The sequence below is a fragment of the Gadus chalcogrammus genome, chromosome 6 (genome assembly GCF_026213295.1).
Source record: "Gadus chalcogrammus isolate NIFS_2021 chromosome 6, NIFS_Gcha_1.0, whole genome shotgun sequence".
NCBI classification, from domain to species: domain Eukaryota; kingdom Metazoa; phylum Chordata; class Actinopteri; order Gadiformes; family Gadidae; genus Gadus; species Gadus chalcogrammus.
The window spans coordinates 17,644,848-17,669,912 of NC_079417.1; the positions used below are offsets into that span (position 1 = coordinate 17,644,848).

Below are 25,065 nucleotides of genomic sequence, written 5' to 3' on the forward strand. Positions count from 1 at the left end.
ATCAGAGAAACGCAGTGCAAAAATAAACCTTGATTCCTCAGTGCTTTTCACAGGCCCTTTGAATCTTAATTTACCCTCTGTATATGGCCTTTTTTTCTATATATGTGTGTACAATAAATATCTGTTTACACATGTTAATTTGTTGTTGAGTGTGTGTGTGTATGTGTGTGTGTGCACGCGCGTGTGTGTGTAGGTATGTATGTATGTACTTCTGTGTGTGTGTGTGTGTGTGCGAGCGTATGTGTATGCGTGAGTGTGTGCGTATGCCCGTGTGTCTGTGCGTCATGCGGGCGTGCATGTGTGCATGCGTATATGTCCGTGCGTGCGAGCATGCCTGCGTCCATGTGTGCGTGCGTGTGCGTGTCCGTGTGTGCTCACTTGGAGACCAGGCTGAAGGCCTCGGCGCAGATGGCGGGGCAGGGCACCAGGCGCAGGGCGATGCGGCCCAGCGCGGTGGGGTAGTGCACGCGCATCACGCCCTCGAAGGCCCCGCTCAGCGTGTTGACGTCGGCCTGCTTGCTGCTGGCCTCCCCCCCGCCCGTGTCCAGGATGTTGCCCCCGTGCAGCACCAGAATCAGCACGTGGATGTTAGAGGGCTGCAGACCCTGCTGGGACGAGCAGTCCTGCACACACACACACATACATGCACACACACACACACATACATGCAAACACACACACACACACACACACACACACACACACACACACACGCACACACATGCAGAGGTAAGACCAGGTGAGAAGAGACCGGGATGATGAGGTAGCTCAGGGATTTGTTAAAGGTCACAATAGAAGGGCAACGAAAATTGTTGGTAAAAAAAAAGCATGACAATAAAACTCAAACAAATACACAGGAATTGACTAACACAATACCAAGTGGATCAGGGCCCAGCCCTCATGGCGGAGCTGTTTCACTGCAGTGATGATCATTTAACCTTTCCATCAGTAACAGTCCTGCTGCCGGTATCATAATTGTTGGGAGTTATGGAGTGATTGTGCTGACTCAAGACCAGCCCTCGCTCAGCTTTTGTGTCCATCTTTACAAAAACTGACCGCTGGACAAAGAGGCATACGCAACCACTTCAATGCTGTTCTGGAATGTTGACATGGCTTCCATTCATCCCCTTGACCTCCAACATTATACACTTTATAAAGGGGGCGTGTTCAGGACAAGCCCAAGTGCATGCTGGGATAAAACATTGTTTTGGACACCCTTACATCTCCCTTAAGGGTTCCAATATTTACAAAGAGCAACAATGTTCAACCAATTCCTACATTTAAACCGCTGTCAAGGCCTCATGGCAGCAGGAAAATGGTGAACAGACCTCAAAGCTCTCATCGTGTTTCCAAACGGAGGTTCATGGCCCACCAGGGGGCTTCTCTAGACCCTCTGATACATCCTCAAACTCTCTTCAAACAGGACCCGGACCCCCCCCCCCCCCCCAAATAAACAACAACAAAACAACGACAGCAGCCACGCTATTCAGATAGTCGGACAGTTCTCAGAGAAGCAGCAAACACGTCACGGGTAACAGGTCACAGGTCACAGGTCACAGGTCACGGACAAACACGAGGGGGCAGCTCCACAGGTGAGTTGTCGGGGGGAGAGCTGGGTTTGGGCAGAGGGGAGAACCAGCTCCCTGGGACAGGTTGTATCAGAAGCTACTTCAAGGACCACAATGCAGCAGGGCACAGGGGGAGGGGGGGGGGGGGGCCACGACATGTTTACTTACTGACTGGTGTCGGGTAACGGTGATGGTGGGAATGGTAGAGCTAGCGGCTCGGCCTCTAACAGGGCCACGCATCTGAACACAAGAGGACAGAGAGGCTTGATGGACAGAAGCCCACCTCCAATCCCGGAGCAGAAATAGCATTTGCAATGACCCACGTTTCTCCAGCAGGGGGCGCTGTTGCGGCAGATTCATTTTCATGTGGTGTTACTCTTAAACGCAACCGTTCCTAGTTTAAGAGTTGTGCTGTGCTTTCTTCGATTTGACCGCACCTTTTGTTTAGTAAAATAAAATACAGGATGTTAAGCAGCTGCCTCTGGATCGGACCCTCCTTGAGACCTTTAAAAGAGGACACAGCGGAGTTCTGCTGAGACCAAGACCTCGCAGAATGACAGGTGGGCCTACCTCGTCCAGTCGCTCCTCACTGGCGGTGCTTTCATAGTCCACTGTCATTTCCTTAAAGAGTTCACCTGCACACACACACACACACAGAAAGAAAAACTTTAACCACAATAAGGTCACAGAGAATCAGGTGTTTCAACACCGGGGCAGATCTTCGCTCCTACCCGACGTCCCGTCTGCGTCGGCGGCCTCGATTTTGTCCATGAGGTCGTTGGAGTTCCACTTGGAGATCTCCTTGGGGAAGACGTCCTCGTTGTCCGACAGGTCCTCTGGAGACACAGGAGAACACTCAGGGTCAACTTCATGTTACGTTCTCCTCTGGAGGTACAGGAGAAAACTCATGGTCATTGGTCACCTTCATGTTATATATGTTCTCCTTCAGATCCCAAGGTGAACACAACCAGCTTCTTGTTAGAACACACCTCCTCACTGATCACTAGGCCTTTACTCAACCAAGCAACAACCCTCTGATTTAATAAGACATTGTTATCCCCTCCATAAGGAAGGGTTCCTTATTAACTGCAGACTGCAGTTGAGTCTTAAGCGGTGGATACTCGCTCCATCAGCAGGAACATCCTGTATGATTACATCACTTCCTCCTACACATCGTTCCCCCACCGATGGCTATTGTACTCAGATGCGTCTCCTACTCAAGATTCCAAGATATGCCCTAAATGGCGTGCAGCATCATCCCAGCCCACCTGGGAGGATGTGCACACACAGATCTGAACAGCTCTGGGATTGTTTGAACCAGACCGAGACTGCATAGCCCACTCTGTGGTAGGTAACTCTTGGATCGTTTGAACCAGCATGAATGTCCCACACTGTGGACGGTAACTCTGGGATCGTTTGAACCAGCCTGCATGGCCCACACTGTGGAAGATAACTGATGAGGGTGTAACGTTGAGCGAGGGTCAACATGGTCAACCGGTCAACCTTTTGTTCGGTATGGGGACGTGAATAAGCCACTTCCTCACCATACGTTAACATTCAAACCATTAAGAGTGCTGTGATGACATGCATTGCGATTTTATAAATATTGCAGTTATGTCCACATAAATGTAATATGCGATAAGATATGTTGTGTGCGATTTTATAAGTATGGATTCATGTGGTTATGATGTGCCCTCAATTGATTTTATATGGAAGAAGTGGCATATACCTAATATTATATTGGAATGATGTCATTGTAGAATAACTTTGTGTTTTTTAGCACAACATTCTACCTCAGTGTTGCAATACTACGAGGATTCGATCCATAAATCTGACTAAACATGGACCTTCTCCCATCTCTATGACACACAAAGTATCAGGACAGGGATTCGGCTGTCCAAAGTAAAGGACTCTTTTGATTACCGTATCTGGGGTGTCAGTGATGCAGATAACCAATCCTTCCTAAATCGAACTAATGCCAACTAATATAAGCTAACAAAATCCTAAAAGAAGGAATGTTGATTTATTTTAGTTTACCTCTTTTTAAATTTGAAAAAATATGTTTTCTGTATATGATATGAAGGTAAAGGAGCCATCCTTAATAAATGTTCACATGCTTTATGGACACTGGTATGCGTTTGTTAGTAACGTACTTGTAATTGTTTCTTGATAATCAAACAATTTAAATAAGGGGGTATGCAATAGTGCTTGTGTAACATTGCAACTTTAAATGTGGTTGACTGATAGTACTGAACGGTATTCAATGCGATATTGTAACTCACAAAATGAATACGGTCAAATGAATACATAAGGCAGTATACTTTAATGATTTCCGAATAACTTTTCTGACATGCATCCATGACAACCCACTTTCATCTTTATTCATCACTTGATGAATAATCATAATACTTGATAAGGAAGACTACGTCAGCAACATTAAAATAGGGCATAGTTCGGCAAGTGGCTTTTATCCATAAATCAATACAGGCATAACTAGGAGTTAATAAGTCATTCTTCCACATGTACGCTTTGAGGCCCGCCGTGAGCCTGAGGAGACTCATGACTAATGCCGTTAGGCGGAGGTAGGGGAGGTCAAGTGCGCTTCACAGCATGAGGGATTGAGGGACCGATCGACCGATTGATGAGCCCAAGGAGACGGACGGGAGAAAGTGTTGCAGGAGTCTGACTTCAGGTCAAGCCAGCCAGCCCCAGCTCATCTATTGCATCTGAAGGCCCAATGCATGCTGGGTATCTGAGAAGCTTAAGAACTGATCTGTGATTGAAAAGATGCATGCAGAGTCAGACAGGGATGGGGGGGGACAGAGCAGGTAAGCAGCTAACATTAAAGCAGAAATACATGCAGGCCACATCTGGGGGTTTGGTGCCATCTAGAGGTTAAAACACACACACCACCGTACTGCCTAGCAATTAGCTATACAAAACACTCCTATGCACCCTCAGAATGTGTAGCTAAGATTTATCTTGCCCATCACACACACACACACACACACACACACACACACACACACACACACACACACACACACACACACACACACACACACACACACACTTAAGGGTGGAAAAACGTAGGAGAGAGAGCAGAGGACAGAGCTTTTATTTTCTCTCCCTTATCAAAGGTCAGTGCAGACCAAAACCCACGAGAACGCCCCTTTGTGGGGACCGGAGGTGCGTTGGAGCTTGATGGGTAGTACTCTGATTTACCCTTAGATGGCAGCACACCCGGCCTGTTGTTACCCTGTAAAGCATGCGATGGCCTGTGCGTGTCTCTTTCTCTGGCAGTGTGACACACTGCCAGAAATGGCGCCTTACCGTGGGCATCGAAGAACTCCTCGTCGTCCGAGCTCTCCTCCGAGTCGCGGGCGATGCTCTGCATCCTCCACTCAGAGATGCTGTGGTGAGACGGGCTCACTGGAACACAGAGCACAGAGCTTACCGGGTGGACCGCTGACACACACACACACACACACACACACACACACACACACACACACACACACACACACACACACACACACACACACACACACACACACACACACACACACACACACACACACACACACACACACACACACCTGCTGACTAGTTCAAATATTATCCTATTATTAATTGGCAAACAATGACGAGGCAACCCTGTCCATCAGACTCAGAGAGTGAAGACTTCCCCCCCCCCCACCCCCCAACCCCCCGCCCCAACCCCCCGCCATCAGTATCATGAGGACGGAGCGAGGGGGAGGAGAGGTCATCCTCCCAGGTTAAATCTGTGCTTTGAGGGTGTGAAGGACAGTGGTGGTGGAGGGGTGGAGGTGGTAGGGGAGGGGGGGGGTAGAGGGTGAAGGGGGCACAGCTGTGGCTGTCAGCACACAGGAGAAAGCGGCAGTGGTGGAGGGGGGGGGGGGGGGGCAATCCGCCTCCTCTGCCCCGTGATGTCACCGCAGCTAAAAATAACCTGGAGAAGCAGAGGCGGGCGGGAGCGAGGGGGAGAGAGAGAGACAGAGAGACCGAGAGAGAGAGAGAGAGAGAGCGGGGGAGAGAGATAAGGCTATGAGGGGGGGGGGGGGGGGGGGGGGGGGGGCTGTCCTGACATGTGGCTGGTGATGTCAGAGCCGCTGCAGCTAAAAATAGCTGTGGAGCGCTGCCTTGGGGGCAGTGGGGTGAGGGAGGGGGTGAGTGGAGAATACAGCCCGGATACGGAGCTACGCATGGAGGAAGCCCTCCGACAGTAGGAACACGGCTCTCACTTTAACTGCTCCCTGGAATTCAAAAGGAAGAGCTTTTGAAAACACCGGTGCTGTAATCTAACAATAACACCGACGTACACCAAAGAGACCTGTTACGGCACTGACAACCCACACACACGCACACCTCCATCCCCACACACACACACACACACACACCTCCGCACACCCACGCACACCCACACAACCCCCCACAACCCCACACCCAAACACCCCCCCCCACACACACACACACGCACACCTCCATCCCCACAGACACACACACACACCTCCCCACACCCACGCACACCCCACAACCCCCTACAACCCCACACCCACACAACCCCCTACAACCCCACACCCAAACACCCCCCCCCACACACACACACACACACACACACACACACACACACACACACCCACACACACACCCCCCCCCCCCCCCACACACACACACACACACACACCCCCCCCCACACACAAACACACAAAACCCCTCACCCCAACAGGCACACCCCATACAACCCCAACACCCCCAGCCCAGCCCGGGCCCCTCACCTCCTCTCTTGGACGAGCGGGAGGAGCGGGAGGAGGTGGACCACTGCTTGGTGAGCGGGCCCCGGGCGTGCAGCGTGTCCCCGGAGGAGCCGCCCCCCCCCTCCTCCGCCTCCGGGCCGCCGCCGCCGCCGCCGCCGCCGGCCTCCTTCTCGGCGTCCCCCGGCGAGGAGGCTCCGCCGTGGGCCTCCGCCGCCTCCTCCGCCTGGCTGAACTGGGCCATCTTGGTGGCCAGCGCCAGCTGGGGTCTCCAGCTCCAGCTGGCGGATGTCCTCCATGGTGAGGCCGTACCACTCGTCCTGCCAGCACCACGCCTGCCGGTGGGCCCGCACCATCACCTTCCTCAGCCCTGGAGCAAGGCAGCAGGGGAGAAGCTCAAACAGGGGGGGGGGGGGGGGGGCAGTGTGTGTTGCTGTGGCGGTCCCGCTCGCGACCAGGCGGTACATACGGTTACCGTGGTGACAAGGCAAGGGGAGGAGGGGGGGAGGAGGTTTCCCTTGGTAACAAGGCAAAGGGAAAAGGTGTCCCTGGTAACAAGCCAAGCTTCGTGTTCCGTCTCCTTGGTAACAAGGCACTAAACGACGTTCCCTTGGTAACAAGGAAATGAAGAGAGGTTTCCCTGGTTACAAAGCAAGCCTCCAAAGGCAAGTTTCCAGATAAGTTTGTTCTGATAAAAACGTGGTTAAGTTTCGTCCGCCGCCGTGTCCCCAGCCTTTGACACAAGGGATTCTTACAGATATCAGATAGAAGGGGCTGCAAGGGGGGGGGATGGGGGGGGGACATGGGGGTTCAACGGACCTGGGCGTCGGGGGTACCCACCTACGTCATGGATGAAGCGCTCGATCTTGGACTGCATGCCCCAGTAGCGGAACTCCACCTTGCACAGCTTGTAGGCACACATGACGGGGGTGTCGCCGGGGCCGCTGTTGTACTCCTCGATCCAGTCGTCCCTCAGGGGCCCCCGCTGCGTCTTGGCCGACTGGTAGAGGCGGGGGTCCTCCTCCGCCTTGTACTCGTGGGACGGGACGGGGTCCGTGACGATGTCGATGGGGTCTGGGGGAGGGGGGCTCAGCGTCAGGAGGGGACGACGTCTCTCAAGGCCCTCATCGTCTCTCTAAACAGGAGGTCTGATGGAGGGGTCGGCGTTGGGCAGGAAAGGCTCTGCTCTGAATGTCTTCTCAGGGTTACACCCTCAGTAAAGTCTCTCAAGGGGACCGCTCTCTTTCAGAAAAACGGTGGCTGTTAAATCGTAATCCTAATAGAAAACGTGTGGATGGTTCACCAAAGAACGCCACTATGATACGTATACCACATAATAACTGGGTGTCATCAATACTCAGTGCAAACAAACCCATACAATACTTCATGATAAAAAATAAACACTAACATGCGCTACCTGCAGTCACCACTAGTGGGCCTCACCTCCATCCAGACCTCATGACGGGCGCGTTGATAAACCAGGAAGTCAATATGACAGCTTTTAACATTACATCTCAACCATCCCGTCGTACACCACATGATGCCTGCTAAGTTCCAAGTGCGCACGGGCCCAGAGGGGGTCACAGAGGGGGTCCCCGGCCTCACCCAGGGTCCTCTGCCTCTTCTCAGCGGCCCCCATGTTGAAGACGTCTGGCTGGTTCCCCGTATCGGGCTTGTAGTGCGTCTCGATGTCGATGGAGAACTTCTCCACAAACGGACAGGTGTACCTGGAGGAGGAGGAGGAGGGGAGGAGGAGGAGGAGGAGGAGGAGGAGGAGGAGGAGGAGGAGGAGGAGGAGGACATAATGAGAAGCTGATCATGGTCCATGGCGATGATGCTTGGACCAGCTGGAGGGGGGCTTTATCTTCTAGAACATCCAATGCATTCAGTGTGCTTGCATCACAAATAAACATAAGCCCTCGTTTCGAGACAAACAAACGGGGGCCCGATTTAGTGCCGGAGGGCTGGAGAATAAGAAGCTATTTTGAAAAGACATGACAGCTCCCACCCCCCCCCACGGCCCTCCTCCTCCCTCTCCACAGGGAGAGTTGGAGCCAGGCCACCCCCACAGCCCTCCTCCTCCCTCCCTTAGCGCCAGGGCCCTCCTCCTCCCTGTCTGTTGAGAAGGAGAGTGAGGAGCCTGCTGCCAAGAGCCCCCCCCCCCGTTTCATCAACATGACGATGGATGGTCTGGATGCAGCGGCCCTTTGGATGACTCTGTGTTGGCTCAGGATGCCCTCTGGACAGACCAATCAATCAGGATACACTCTGGACGGACCAATCAGGACGCCCTCAAACCGACCAATCAGGACGCCCCCTGGGTCGCCAATGAGGCGGGCCCAGCCGGAGCATTAAGAGGTGGCCGACATCAAACAGGGCAGGAGAGCAGCTGGCGGCTCGTCTCTTAAATGTCAATATCCTGTCAGCACCTCCAGACCTCCACAGGCCCCCCCCCCCCCCCCCCAGCACTAATGAAAAGCCTGGCTGACCGGGGGTCTGTTTTTCTAATTGGTGCAGCAGAGACCAGAGAGGACGCCACCAGACGCTCACCAGTCCTCCTTCGTTCCATGATTGTTGAGGGCGCCCGTACGGATGTGTACCCACGCGTCCTCAGAAGACGCTTGAACAACCTAACTGCTCAGTTGAGTTCACAAAACACCAAGCAACGCATTCCTCTGACAGGTTCACGGATAAGAGAGTACTGAGTACTGGGGGGGGGGGGGGGAGTCACCTGGTGCGGGTGTAGGGGTAGGCGTTCCAGGACTCCTCCTCCACCCTCAGCGCGGCCTTGGGCAGGATGGAGCGGAACCAGCTGGGGATGTGCATGCCGATGTGGTAGACCTTGTGGGTGTACTGGCCAGCGCCGCCCGGCCCGTCCTCGTACGGCTTGTTCTCCAGGATCTCCACGCCGCTGCCCTCGCCGCAGGTCTCCTCACGGCTCTTTTTCTGGAGGGGGGAGGGGGGAGGGGGGAGGGGGGGAGGGGGGAGGGGGGGCGGGAGCAGTGCTACACGTTCAATGGGGCTGGGTGTCGTGGCCAATGTCCTAAATCGATTCGATTTCGATTCATAAGGTTCTGAATCGATTAATCATGATTCGATTCAATCTGCTCTTAAATAATGAAAATGGCTCAACTGTGTTACAAAATACAAATGCACTTTCTTTTTTCTCTTCACCTTAAACAACAGGTTTTAAGTGCAAACTTTTAAGTTGGACAGTTTAAACTTGTCTCAAGTCGCAAAAGTGCAATTTTGAAATTAAAAAGGAATTGCAATTGAAATTGTACCTGAACTACAACATTCACTGCAAATTGCATTAAGGCATTGTTTATAAAAGTGCAAAAATAATAATGGTAACAAGAAATCTGAAAAAAAAATGAAAAAAGAAATCGATCTCATGCCCTGTGATTCGATATCACAACATTTTAATGAAATCGATCCAAAATCGATAAAATCGATTTTTTTTACCCAGCCCTGATGTTCAATGGACTGAATATACAGTGCTTCTCTAACCAGCGGCCAATCAAAATGCTTTACAATATTGCTTAATATTCACACACCGACGGCTGGTGTCAACCATGCAAGGCGACACCCTGATCATCGGAAGCAGTAAGGTGCCTTTCGTAGGGACAACTCGACAGCTAGGAGGAGTCTGGGATCGAACTAGTAACCTTGCGGTTGTCAACCCGCTCTACCTCCCGAGCCAAATTCCGGCCCAGTGCTGCTCTGGTTAATGCTCCTCCCAGCTTTATTAAAAACATTCTGAACAAAGACACACACACACACACACACACACAAACACCCACCCTGAGGGTTTCCTTTGGAGGCGGTGAAGCCTGAACACACAAGGCCCTCATTGACCTAGTTCAGCCTGCCTGTACTTTGGCAAACGTTGGTAGACCATTTGTATATTCCCATAATTAGCCGACGTTCTGGAGTCACGTAAACACTATTTGCAAAGCAGGAAGCCCCAATACCCAATCCTGGTGCCCCACCCTCTCTCTATTTACATCTCTCACACCACACACACACACACACACACACACACACACACACACACACACACACACACACACACACACACACACACACACACACACACACACACACACACACACACACACACACACACACACACACACACACACACGAGAGAGAAGGCCCTGTGCGTGGCTTAAGGATGTCACACACTGCAGTGTCGTCACAGTAACGACTGCTTCCCTGAACGCTTTAAGAACAGACAGGAGGAAGTGTGCCTCTTCGTGATGTGAGCCCAGTGAACTCAGGGTTCAGACATTTGGTACTTGTGTTCCGGAAATGACCGTCTCAGCGCCGCCCAACCACTCGTCCTCATCTACCAGTGAGGTCTTAAAACGGCTGCTTTTATATGCAAGCACCACAGAAAAACCTAACTTTTCCTTTTATAATGATCCATGAACATCATGTTTTATTGAACTGAGACATGATGTAGCTAGTACTATTCTTGTACAAATAAATAACTTGAACTCTTAATTCAATTATCGAAATTAGATTTGATACATTATCTGTAGAACCGATTGATATACTAATTGTTGCAACACTAATTTTACAATGCTGAGCGATGCCATAACAGCGAATAACAATCCGAAGCAACGATTACCATTCAATACCTTCAAACCCAGAGACAACATCCACCCAGGACCCATGAAGACCCAACAGCTCAACGTTTAGGACTGGAGTTCCACTTCAAGCTCAACAAGCATGGCGATTTTAAAATCATATAAAAACGGGTACTAAATACATGGTCAGGCAGGCTTACATTTGAAAAGATGAGTACATGATTAAATGCAAAACTAAAATAAATTATAATGAGGAAGGAAAAGGCATGATGCTAATTATATTGCCAACCTCTAAGTATGCCAAAAAACTTGGTATATATTCCTCTTCCTCCCACTGCCTGAGACTGAGAGCCAAACAGAGAGAGCGACTGAGACGCAGATACAGACACACAGAGTCAGAGACATAGTTTTTGGTCGTCCACTTAATAAGGAAAGAGGTTTGGAGGGAAATGGACTCGTGGAAAGTAACAGTCCTTCTTTAAAGCCTCATTTAGTCCTTGGTTGAGAAGGAGCAGAAAGTAGGAGCTGAACCCAAACCCATGTCTCCCAGTGCTACCAACAGAATCCCAGGACTAGTGGAGTCTTTAAACAGCTAATAAAAATGCCAGGGAAACATCAACATAGAGTCGACACACTCGACATTTTCCACTATTTCGTCTTCTGGGATGAGTGAGCTCTTTTAAAAAATTGAATGTAAATATTTTTTCGGACCCTATATGCTCTGCAGCGTTGATAAGAGCGTGTGTGCAGAGGGGAACTAGAGGCCTCGCTGGCAGGAAGCGTGAGGTCACGTCCTGGTTGCCTCATGTAACCGCCACCGCTGAGGCCTTGTCGGCTTGTTTCCCCTCAAGAGGCTCCTGGACCAGACAGAGCTCAGCCCCCACACTGCGACCCATACATCGTACAGGCGTCACTTCCCCCTCACATCCTGCACTCGAGCTGCACTCTGTGTCACAAAACCAAAAGCACAGCGCTGTCAGAACCTGCTGTTGACCATCAACGAAAGAGGAGGCGGCCCTTGAAGGTCATAAGACACAGTCACTGAAGACGGTGAAGGCATCACACCCCCAGCCCGCAGGGTGCCCGGCATTGGCTCCAGGGTCAACCTCCCCCCGGGGTTTTGTTTCCATGCTGCAGTTGCCCTGGTAACCTTGCAATGAGGAGAGGGTGAATGGTTACCCTCGACAGTCCTCCTTTAACTTTAGAAAAAAAAGTAAGTTGCTTTCTTTCTAATCCCTTTTAAAAATCTCTCTAGCCCCCTTCCCTCCCTCCCCCCCTCTCTATCTCTCCCTCTTCTCCCTCCCCTCTTGGTGGTCAAAAACCTGACCACCGTCACACACCGGCAATGTCACGGTTGCCGTGGCGACAAAAGCCTGGCATCGGCATGGGCTGCAGGGGGGGGGGGGGGGTTACTGCCGGTCACTAATGGAAGAGTTCCCAGGTTCTCTCCTTTCTTCCTCTACCGTCTGGGGCGCGCGGCGGAGAGGAGAAGCGGCTCGTTTCCTAGAGCGAGTGCTGAACCTCTAGCACTGGGGCTCTCTGGGAAACATGAGTAATACAGTAAGGCACTTTGGTGGTGCAAGTAGACACTATGAAGATGTAGCGCAACACAAGGCAGGCCTAAATACGTCAGTGGATTACACAACACGTCGTCAGCAGGTCCCTCTCCTCCACTTTGATCCACGCATGAATAATAGACGTATTTAGACTTCAAATTTAGCGATGCAGAGTATATTTTTACATTCAGGGCATTTAGCAGACGCTTTTATCCAATGTCAGACAAAAGAGAAACGACAATATATCGCTAACTGTGCAGTAAAGGTGTTCTTTGAACCAAGTACCAAGTGTATGTAACAAAGATAGCTAGGATAAGATGCTACACGGTACTATTTTTAAGTGTGTACATTAGTCTACAGCTACCAATACCATACATGTCCCAGGGCCTGACTCTCCCACCCTCAGACTAGGCCTGGGCCATAAAACAGTAAATGATTGTATCGTGATAGACTTTTGATCAATATCAATATAAAACATGTTCAATACATATCTATAAGGGACTGGACCACCGAATCTGGGTTTGTTATACGAACACGGTTCCATACTTTTTTACAATATTTGAGTGTTTTTCATTGTTTTATCGACATTGGAGTGTTTATCAAAGAAGAACAGTGGACGGTCATATTAAGTGTTAAGCAGAAGTATTTAAATCCAGCATGTTCATTCCTAGTCTATTTAGCTCATTCAAATTATTAATATTTATCGATCAATATGAACAACTTATATCGTGATATGGCTTTCAGCCATATCGCCCGACGCCCATGCCTACCTCAGACCCTGACCTTGGATGTAAAAATACAGAGTGTGATTTCCTACTTCTGTAGGTTCAGGCCAGCTTCCCCCTGAACCTGCCCATTCTCGCTCTATTGATCCCATTAAACGGTCGTCTTGATTGGGCCTGCAGAACTTCATTTGACTGGTAAAAACAGGCTCGCCGTTTACAGTCCACGCGTTCTGCACCAGCTGCATCTAAAGGCCATCCACCGGCTCCAGATAAATAAGCTATTCTTAGAAAATCGACAATACTTACGCAGGATAGTCCGCGCATTCTAGCATGGACTATCCTTGAAAAGTTCATGTGAAATGATCATCCGCATTTTTTACTTCTCTAACATGCAGAGTGTAGTCCTCCCTCTCTGCCTCCGCGGTTCTGACTACAGTAACCCAGCGGCCTGGCCTGGTGGCTCCGCTGCAGAGAGCCGGGAATAGATGGGCACACGCTGCAGCCGCTATGGGAGGCTTCTGCTGAGTACGTCCTTCACATTGCACCCAGAACACCATGAAACACTGAACTGAGGAAACTGGGCCATGGCAGGTGAGTGGTTAACACGAGGTGTCCTACTCCCTAAGCATGCCTCTTCAGGATGCAGAGTTTACCCACCTGCCACTTCACAGGAACTACAGGTGCGTCAGGGAAAATCTGATAACGTCAGTTCGATTTGAATAATGTTCATTATTTATGTTGTTTGAGTGAACCAGCATCTGCTGAACAATGACCAGTGATCTGGTTTGCAAAGACATCCCTCTTACATCCTATCCCTTCTCCATCCCAACCCGCCCCGTGTGTACAGTGAGCGGCTGCGTGGGAGAGTGGGAGTGGGAGAGTGGGAGGGATGGAGTGCGGGAGGACACAATCCTTTCCAGAATAGAAACAGACCCAGAAGAGAGTCCAGAGCTGTTCCTCGGTCGAAGGAACACTAGAACCTTTTGTTTCCTCCTTACTGTGATGCGCTCGGGGTGAACTCTGTAAGCAATCGGCACGCTTTGGGAAACATCCTCCCTTTACAACGACCTGTCTGAGTGGGTCGGCACACTAAAATTGATGTTTCTGCATGACAGCATTTCAGGTAGAACGAGGCTTGCTGACGCTGGAGGCTCGCCCCCTTAAGCTTCCTGTGATCTTATCATGTTTTCATTCCTGATAGCAAGTGTACCATCGCTCATATACAGACCAACACACCGATTAAATAGTATCTGTTGGGGATGTTTTGGTTTTGAACTTTCTACTAACACCTAGTCTACCACTTTAGCTCCCTGAACATGCATCAGTTCATGTTGTAGCCATTATTATTATTAATATTATTATTATTATTCACAAGTCATCCAGGAAGATATAGCCTTCAGCACCAACCTCAAATGCACTGGATGGCTTTACCCTCATTTCCAGCAAAGAAACAAAAATGAAATGCACTTTTGAAACAAATTTCAGCCTGTCCTCTTCAGCCCCCGCCCGCTTGTAAAACCTGAGTCAGCTCTCCGGGCTTCTGGCATGTCTCCTCCCCTTGGCAAGGCCCAATCACAGCGCTGCGTCCGGCAGTATGATACCCCGTTTCTCTGAGGAATGCACACTCATCACCAAGGTAAGAGGCTCACCTGGATCATGTAGAGCTGGGCGATGCGGTACTCCTCCACACTCATGGGCATGGGGATGCGGTACTCCTTGATCAGCATGATGGCGCTGGAGGAGGAGGAGGTGGGACGTCTTCAGGGTGACCACCCAACGGGGCTCGGGGGAGTTAGGGAGGTGTAGAGGGAGGGGAGAAGAAAAGAGGGGGTAGAAGAGGAAGGGGTGAGGGGGAAGGGGAAGGGGGGGGGGGGGGGGGGGGGTTCTTATTTGTGACCCGTCCGAATCAGCTCCTCCTCATGGATGGAGCCTCCGCATGGAAGGAGCCTGGGAAGGAAGGGGAGAGCGACGGACCGTGAGGCTCGGAAAATATTGGGACAACGCTGCATAACGCTATATTTCTGATTACATAACTTCTTCTTTTAGCTTGCATATATTCCAGCACTGCATTTATATTGATCACACCCGATACATTTGAGGAAGCACGCTCGAGGGCATGTCAATCAACAACACTTGAATAAAACGACAGCTAAATCTGCCCCTACAACAAAACACAGACAAAAAACCAATCCATCAATAAAGTATTCACAGGTCGATTATACTCCAGTCCTGCAGGGACAAAGACGAACAGACGAGGCGTTCTGCGTTCAGTACTTCGCGCGGTTTCCTCGGACCAGAAGGTTCTCCGTGGGAATCGGCTGTATAACGGCACCAGCATCCAAGTGCAGCTCCCAGTAACAAGCGCGGTTGTCCGGGCTCAAGGGTGAAGCTTTTTATAGGCAGCAGACCGCCCCGCGGCCGGTCGCCGCTCGCTGACCAAAACAAAGGCAATAACAGAAGGTCCCTCGCACACCTTGAGCAGCATCACATGGCAAAGCTCAGCAATAAGAGGGATTACTGTTGTGCATTGGGGAGAATTACATAACTCTCTAATTGCCACATAAGGCCCAGGTTTACTGCTCCATGTAAATATAATTCTGCAGAATTACCCACATTATTCCTGAACGATTTACATGCAGTGCATGAAAACAGAGAGTTGACCGTTTATCCAAAACATTGAAGTGGCTGCCACGGTCACTAAATGTATATGGATACATTTGTTGGCCTTTATTGTTTGCTTGTTGCGGAGTTGTATCTTTTTTTTAATTATTTGTTGGCCTACTTAGGCTGATCAATTATGCTACGGTTGAAATTACAAAGCACTTCTATTTAATAGTCTTCAATGAAGACCGAATGTGTGAATTTCTTAAAGAATAGTTTACATTTTAGACTTGTTGGTCCCATGGATTACTAAACCTGCCCTCCATGTTGTGCTTGGTAGTTTTATGCAATATGTCCGCACTGTTCCTTCATCATGATCCAGTGTGTTACGTTATTACTCAGAATTCACCTCCCCCTCTTTACTGAGCCACAAAAGCTTGTGTACAAAGCTGATACCAAGGCTAGCGTTGCATTCTGGGTGTAGGGGCTGATACCAAGTCTACTGTTGCATTCTGGGGGTAGGGGACTGATACCAAGGCTGGTGTTGCATTTTGGGTGTAGGGGACTATCAAGGCTAATGCTGCATCCCGGGTGTAAAGGGCCGATACCAAGGCAAATCTGTTCATATGACCACCTCCAAGAAATACTATATCTTATAAATATACTGTCAGGTTCAACCAACCAATGTGAACACATTTCTTAAGACTTCTCAAATTGACCAACCAACAGCTCCAAGTTTAACTTTTACAACCTAATAAACAAATTGTAAGTTTAACTCACAATGTTTCTTTAAACTCCTCCCCTCATGTGCGCACAATTCAGAGAAGACCCCCACACCTGAGCCCTTCTGTGATTGAACCAGCCTTGTAGAACCCAGTTTTCCTCACGCTCCCAGACTAGCAGATTCCCAGGCAATCTGAAGCCAGCTAGCAACATGAGCGATCTCTGCTGACCACAACCAACAAAGGCTGTTTTTGAGAGTCATTTATTTGCTTTGTTAATATTCACAATTGTGTCATGCAATGAGGACCATTTTCATGCTCTTCCTCTGGAGAAAAAGCATTTATTGACCAATATCGTCACTGGTCCAAACATGCAAATGCATGAAAATGAGTGGGTTTTGGAGGAATGGGGGTGCAGAAGAATATAAACGAATTCTCCTTGGCAAATGGGTCATGATTTAGGCTTTTTTTTAGCAGAATGTCTTGATGAGAATAATCAGTTATATAATCATTCCATTATTATCATAGTCGTTATCCAATAGGACAATATCTGACGTGTTTTTTTTTTTTTTTTAATCTGTGAAGTTAATGAAGTAAATGCAGCATGCCACCAGCTTCCACAAACACCAAGTGTAATTCCGGCGAAAATTGAACCCAGGGTCTTTTCGGCATGAAGACCCATTAAATAAGCCCTCCAGACACTTTTTTTTCGTTGATAATCGAGTATAGAGCTTGCCCAAAGTTGCCCGGAGCAATGTTACAGCCCAAATGGCTTCCATGTTATTGGCTAGAGGCACAGTGAACAAATCTGCATTTTTTAACCTCTAATATTGCTCAAAATAGCACCAAACTCTGCAGTTGCATAATTAGGGTCCCTACACATAAAACGAAGCGTCAACAACTTATTTAGCTTACCGGGAGTGATTTACAAAAATACTATTTTCCAAATCTGTGCCTTACCAGTAGGTCCATGTTTCCAGGAAGTCCACACAAGTCGATTACCAGCTACCGTAAATAATATAAAAGAGGCTCCAACTAATTTAAAACGGCCAATTATCAAGAGGGGAGATTTTTACTATGACGAAACCCAAAGAAAATCAGTATCTGGAGGGCTTATTTTATGGGTCTTCCTGTCGAAAAAGACCCTGGGTTAAATTTTCTCTTAAGCACTTATTGTATGTTGTACGCATCCTTGCACTTAAAAATAGTACTTAGCATTATGTAGCATCTTATCCTACCTATCTTTTTTGTGTACGGGGAATGGGTTAACCTAACCATTGTTAGTGCTGCTTGGCACTTGGTTCTATGAACATCCTTACTGTACCGACAGAGTTATATAGTGGTTTCTCTTTTCTGACAAACGCACTTATTGTAAGTCGCTTTGCATTAAAGCGTCTGCTAAATGCCCTTAATGTAGGTATAAATGTAAATGTGCCACAACTGCTGCCTCCCCATCTGGGACGTCCCACATCAGCCACCTGCATGGTGTGAAGGAGGAGCAGCGATGGGGTCAGTAGAGCTACCGCCTTGCTCCTGCTCTGTCCTCCAGTTCCCTTTGAAACCTCTGCCGCACAATGTGCTTGTTGCGCACAGAACCCCCCCCCCCCCCCCCCCCCCCCCCAGAACCCGGCCCCCCCTCTCACTGAGCGGTACAACCGCGGCCTGCCTAAAATAACGGTGCTCTTGGGGAAGGACTGCAACGAAAAGTAGGCTAGCAGAAGATGAGGAGAGGACGCAGGCGGGTCCTAGCCAAGGCTTCAGCAACCCTCCAGCAACCCGTTTAAGGGCCCCTTCGGGCCCCTAGGACTTAAACGGGTTGCTGGAGCCTTGGAAGCAGAATCCCCTGACGAGACCGCTCAATCAGGTCCTGGATGAGTCACCCCAACCATAATCCCAGGGTTTATTGTCAAGTAACTATTTAAAAACTGTTTTAGTACGGGGAGGGGGAGGTTTCCGTTGCCCTTTTGAGGGACGAGTCTGTGAGGGCCCAGGCTTAGGGCCGAGTTTGGGATGCTGCCACTAACCACTAACCGCCGACGCGTGGCGGCGTTTCAACGAGCCTATTGTGATCCTGCCCGTGATAAGAGACATCTTTCATGGTCAGACAGGCCGCAGGGGAGACCGCTTTACAAGTTCAGGGAATTTATCAAATACTGAAGAAATCTTAGGTTAATCATTTATTCAAATCCTATTACACTCACCTATTAGGATTTTAAATTCCAAATCCAACTTTAATCCAACTGAATACAACTCTGCACTAACAAGCTTCTCTTTGGGTGAACTAGGAGAAGGTTCTAGAAGTCACATCGCAGCTCGACGCTCACATCAGGGCTTACGGCCCTTATATCATTTTCTTTACTGTCCCTCATTCATACAGTTTGTCCGTTGTCTCTCAGTCCCTCTCCATCCCCCACTGCCCCTGCCTTCAGTGTGCCCCTGCCTTCAGTGTGCCCCTGCCTTCAGTACGCCCCTGCCTTCAGTACGCCCCTGCCTTCAGTACGCCCCTGCCTTCAGTACGCCCCTGTCTTCAGTACGCCCCTGCCTTCAGTGCGCCCCTGCCTTCAGTGCGCCCCTGCCTTCAGTGCGCCCCTGCCTTCAGTGCGCCCCTGCCTTCAGTGCGCCCCTGCCTTCAGTGCGCCCCTGCCTTCAGTGCGCCCCTGCCTTCAGTGCGCCCCTGCCTTCAGTGCGCCCCTGCCTTCAGTGCGCCCCTGCCTTCAGTACGCCCCTGCCTTCAGTACGCCCCTGTCTTCAGTGTGCCCCTGCCTTCAGTGTGCCCCTGCCTTCAGTACGCCCCTGCCTTCAGTACGCCCCTGCCTTCAGTGCGCCCCTGCCTTCAGTGTGCCCCTGCCTTCAGTACGCCCCTGCCTTCAGTGCGCCCCTGCCTTCAGTGCGCCCCTGCCTTCAGTGCGCCCCTGCCTTCAGTGTGCCCCTGCCTTCAGTGTGCCCCTGCCTTCAGTACGCCCCTGCCTTCAGTACGCCCCTGCCTTCAGTACGCCCCTGCCTTCAGTGTGCCCCTGCCTTCAGTACGCCCCTGCCTTCAGTCCACCTCATCCATCTCCCACTCCTTTCTGTGGCATTCCTTGCGTTGCTCAATCATTCTGGCCCTCAGACACAACCGCGGCACAAGGACTTTGGCCCTCATAGTCCCCAGACTGCATAAATATAGATGAGGCCCTTTGCTTCTACATGTTTATACAAAAGATGTATTGGTGGCAGGGCCTTGAATACAACGCAGCAGCTCATCTAACCAAGAGATGCGGCCCACATGACATGCATCATCTGCAGTACAGACGTGTTAGGATCAGATGAGCAGCTCACGTTCCCCCGGCACCCAGCGAGAGTATCATTGCCGCCACGCTCCACCCAGGAAGAGAAAAAAAAAAAGGGAAGAGCAGAGGAAAAATGTAAATAATTTGCACGCAGCATCTAAAAATAGCCTGGTCACAATAATCCTTGCATACGCAAGCAGCGTGCGTTGCTGTTGTGCGTTTAGAGAATACACTCATTGCCTTCTAAAAATACTGCCTCAGCTCCCCCCTGGGTTGTGACGCAACGGAGGCACGTGGCTCGCCGCGTTCAGCCGTCACGCAGCTGGACCCGCGGTGCCAGGGAGCCACTCTCCAGCCTCAGCGGTGGCCTTCACCGCCACAGACACACTGCCAAAGGGCCATCACAGCATCCAATAATGTGAGGCTTTCTCTGTGGCACAGACTGATGCTCCTCCTCTGGTAGGAGTTAACCTCTGATGGTGTCTCTACAGTACAGCCTGATGCTCGTCTTGTAGTAGTTAACCTCTGATGGTGTCTAGTAGGGGCGTGACGAGATCTCGTGCCACGAGATCTCGAGAGATTAAACCCGACGATATTACCCGTCGCGTTAAAAATCTGTCTCGATTTATCCAAACTTCTATTTGTCGCCTGTGGGGGCAGTAATGCACCTTTGCTACATCTAGCCTGCCAGAACCTAAAGAAGGAGAAGGAAACGAAGAGGAGGAGAAGGAGGGGAAGCAGGGGAAGCATCGAAAGCAGCCATAAGCCGTGTTCGAAATCGTTCCCTATCACGGATATAGTGTACTATATAGGGTGCTCGCCATTTTGTAGTGGTGTTCGAATTCTCAGTGGTTAATTTCATGGACTATATAGTGCACTTAAAATACCCCAAATTTGAGTGTACATACGATGTAGCCTACATGTTACTCCCGTATACCACAATGCAATGCGTTCGTGTTTTTCCGGAGGAGAAGAAGAGGCTGAATAACCGCGAAAATGAATACATTTAATCAAAGTACATTTTGGGTACTTTGATTTGATTTGCACATAATATTGTTTGCAATTGAAAAAAAGAGAATTATTTAATTACATTTATTTTAATTTAACTTTTATAAATTTTAGTTTTAGTTTCAATTTCATGCATGTAAAGAGTTATAATAGAACATTTCAAAATGCATGCGCGACTTGGTTAAATAAAAGTCTGTTGGTCCAGTCATATAATTTGTCATTGTAGTTTTCTTAAAATCTCGTCTCGTCTCGTTCTCGTGAACCCAATATCGTGTCTCGTCTCGTCTCGTGAGCTGAGTGTATCGTCACACCCCTAGTGTCTAGTACAGGCTGTACTCGTGTGGTAGTAGTTAACCTCCGATGGTGTCTATACAGTGCAGGCTGATGTACCGGTAGTACTGGTAGTAGTTAACCTGGACCTTCAGGTCAAACCCAGCCAATACTGTGGTGTTCTCAGCACATTAGGGTCCAACAATACAGAGATTGCATCTTTTCAATTAAGTTTGTTTCTACTCATTTCAGCTATTGCATCCGTTTTTTACGGTTTAATAAAACCAAACACCATGGTGGGAGAGAAGATGAAGAGCTCTACTTTTCACACCACTTTTCACCCACTTGCTAAACATCAACAACGTACCCCGACCCGGACCACCAGAGACCACGCTCAGGTGGAACAACAGCCGGGCCTGCTGGGGCCGGAGGGCACGCAGCCAGGGCTTCCTGTCAGGCGGGGGGGCTCGTGTCCCCCCGTTTCCATCGTGGGCCCCCCCCCTACGGTGGAGCGCTTTAAATTTAGTACAGTTTCCAAGAGTTGGGGGGAGGGGTGGGGGGTCGTGTGGGTGGAGGGTGAGTGACGTAGAACATGGAAAAGCCTGGGGGGCCAGAGGGGTGGCCGCAGAGGGAGGTGGCAGGGAGAGGGCAGGGGTTCCCCCTCAAAGCTGTCCAATGATGCAACAACCCCCCCCCCCCTTCAAAATACAAGTGGAAACTCTGAGCTTGTGGCAAGCCCAAAATATCACATATCATTTTCACACAACGTTGCTTGACCTTGCGGAGCCCCTCTCCGCTATGACAACCGCCACAAACACAGAATGCCATTCGCCGAGAGATAATTGGAAAAATAACACATTTGATTACCTTAATTGGCTTTACAGGTTTAAGCGCCACGGGCGGGAAAATGCCAGAGACTTACGACCACATTGTGATCGCTCCGCGCTGCTCTGCCAAGACAAACCTACTATCACTATCAGGATATGGTTTGCATGAACAGACAAAAGTTAATAAAGTAACAAAGTAAATAGAAACATTTCCTATTTAACATATCAACTTCCTTCATTATTAAGCTAATATTGTAGACACCGATTTGACTGGATTTAACTCCCACGAGAAACACTTTATAAGGCTCATCATATTGATTATCATATTGTTTTGGAGAAGGTTTGGCAAGAAACTCCTCCAGTTTCCCCCCTAGGTTGAATGAGCTGAGAGCAGGCTGATGCTGGAGAGCAGGTCACCCTCACACAGTACGAGTATGTGTAAGGTGTGACTGAGGGTCAAAGAAACAATGCTTCTGGAGGCTGCAAATGTTTTGGCCAGGTCTCTCTTGTAATATAAATGTTGAGAGATGAGCAACTTCGTTAAATAAACATTTAAGAACAAAACTTAAATGACCAGACGGTTTAATAATGACCAGAGCTATACAACCTAATATTAGGGCAATAACAATGATTTGTCTACAAAGGCTGTACTATTGTATATGAATACTGACGATTCACTGAAGATTCGAGCATCTCCTCCATCAGCTTCCTCCCATGGTATCCTGTTACTACTGCTACTCAAACGAAACCAGAAAGAGTTGTGTCTGGCTAGTAGAATATCGGAAGACATGAACTGTATAGTCTTTAAGAATGAAATGCAACTTTGTTGGACCTCCTCAACTCTTGTATTGCAAGCACCTTTTCACAGTAAGGAGGACAACATTTGTTTACCTATTGTACAACAAAATCTTTGTTAACCTCCTCTAAAACAGACTTGCATCTTTGTGATTACATAATCCAGCAGGTAGGAGTTACCTTCCAAACCAAAACACAATCTGTTTCATAAGAGGGGTCACCATTGGCTTACAGGTGACCACTCATCAACACATTATCGTAACCCTGTGATCACACGGGCTCCTAATATAATCAACACAACACAGCCCCCTGGAAATAGTGTTTGACCTTTCGAGAAAATCCCATTAATCTTGAATTAATCAATTTAGTGCTACGTTTTAATTATTCAACTTTCAGTAGAGTTTCCTCTCTCTGTCAAGAGGCTGGAATCACATGCACAAAGCACATGTGAAAGGACAACAGAAACTCAGACAAATGCCTGCAGATCTCAATCACATGATCCAGAATTCATGAGGCAAAGCCAACCCAGGTGAGACTAGCATTTTTCCTAGTGGACTAATCCACGCCTTTCCCCACACCTGTCTGGATCAGTGTAGAGCTCCTGCCAGCCGGTTCTACCCAGTCCCAGACACATTGTTGCTACCATCGGCATTAGCTGGACTATTGGTAATGAGTTAGTCTTGAAATATAATGAATGGATGTGTTAGATGCAGCCCTCTTAGTCATACATTTTAAATCATAATATTTAACTGATCCCTGTGATTGTATGGATCCATGACGCATAGCATGTTTTGGAAACAGAGAGACAGGCTAAGACCCAGTCATAGCGCGCCGCGCCCCCACCTCCTCCACTTCTAAACCAACACCACTATTTGTGTTAAGCGGTGACATTGGAGATGGCTCAGACAGTATTGATGAGAGTTTAAGGGGGCAGGCTATTCTAAACAAGTCCACGGTCATGAGAATAACTCTCTCCACCGGCACGGTCAAGGCAAGGCACCAGCAGATCCACAGCATCTGATCAACACTACATTTTGTATACATTAAGAAAATAGTGTTTTACATGCTGGGGTCAGTAGCAGAACGTTTATCATAGGGTCGATTAAACCTGAGGAAGGTTCAGGATTGCCCCAGTGCACAGAGACCTGCTTGTTATAAAGGGACGACACGCAAAGGTCAGATAAGGTTTTGATGCAATGATCAAATCCATCAGTTCAATTAACTTTAATACAATGACTACTGTTTTGAAATGTCAAATCTAGGAAGACCTGGTGTGTAGTTCCCAGGTCAAAAGACCTGGTCACATGGTGTGTAGTTCCCAGGTCAGAAGACCTGGTCACATGGTGTGTAGTTCACAGGTCAGAAGACCTGGTCTGTAGTTCCCAGGTCAGAAGATCTGGTCTGTATTTCACACGTTAGAACTAGAAGTCCTGGTCTGTAGTTCACAGGCTAGAAATAGATTACCTGGTCTGTAGTTCACAGGCTACAAATAGATTACCTGGTCTGTAGTTCACAGGTTAGAAATAGATTACCTGGTCTGTAGTTCAGCTCAGAAGACCTGGCTTGTATTTTGAAGTGGCAGTGATTGAAGATATTGTATGATAGTTGAGGACTAAATGAAACTATTGTATAAAAGTGAATATAACTGTGTAAACTGTTAGCCAAATGTTCATTCATGACATCAAGACATCGCCAGACAAATTCACAAATGCGTGTGTGGAACCTCACAGTTCTGTTTTCAAGGGGCACAGGCCAAAGTGCCTCTGCACACAATTGAGGGACACACAGCCAATCAGAGCAAAGAATCGTGTGACACATCAGCAGTCGCGTTCTTGGTTGTTTATGAAGTTGCCTCAACGGCACTCCCATAGGGCGCTCCTCTTTCAGTCATCGTATCAAACCCGCCCCCTTTTGGATAAAGGATGGTGATTGGCCCACTCGGGCTAGGTCGATTGATTAATATATTTGCCATAATAACCAAGAAAAACATATCAAGTCGGGACATCAAATATCTTTTTACAGGACGTTGGGGAGAAAAAAATAGCAAAAAAATTGAAAATTCATGAATAACATTTCAATACCTCCTTCCTTCATTACATGGCGTGTTCCCCAGTCAGACCGCCAGATCTGGGGTCAGCCCTGCTCCTACCGGGCCTTCAGAGAGAATCATTCATGTAATGATCCTATCAAAGGAAATTATGCTTTGTGGTGCCTAATAGAAAATGAATGAAGCATAGAAATGACGGCCAAAGAACGCACGGAATAAATAGATTTAGCTTGAGGGCAAGACATATTCCTTCTCGCCCCATCCTCTCTGTGATAACTTCAACAGAAGGTTACCATGGAGACAAAGA

At 48.9% G+C, this 25,065-nt stretch overlaps 1 protein-coding gene across 1 annotated transcript in view; it reads right to left on the bottom strand.

The window, feature by feature from the left end:
- The window catches only part of LOC130384026 (membrane-associated phosphatidylinositol transfer protein 2-like), a 32,780-nt gene extending 17,730 nt beyond the window's left edge, over positions 1-15,050 (bottom strand). The window contains 10 exon segments of the mRNA XM_056591999.1: positions 379-623; positions 2,139-2,203; positions 2,300-2,404; positions 4,902-5,000; positions 6,368-6,608; positions 6,610-6,713; positions 7,184-7,417; positions 7,949-8,070; positions 9,075-9,289; positions 14,869-15,050. Of these exon segments, the coding sequence (XP_056447974.1) occupies positions 379-623; positions 2,139-2,203; positions 2,300-2,404; positions 4,902-5,000; positions 6,368-6,608; positions 6,610-6,713; positions 7,184-7,417; positions 7,949-8,070; positions 9,075-9,289; positions 14,869-14,946 (1,508 nt within the window). The 5' untranslated portion in view covers positions 14,947-15,050.
- Positions 15,051-25,065: the final 10,015 nt, after the last annotated feature.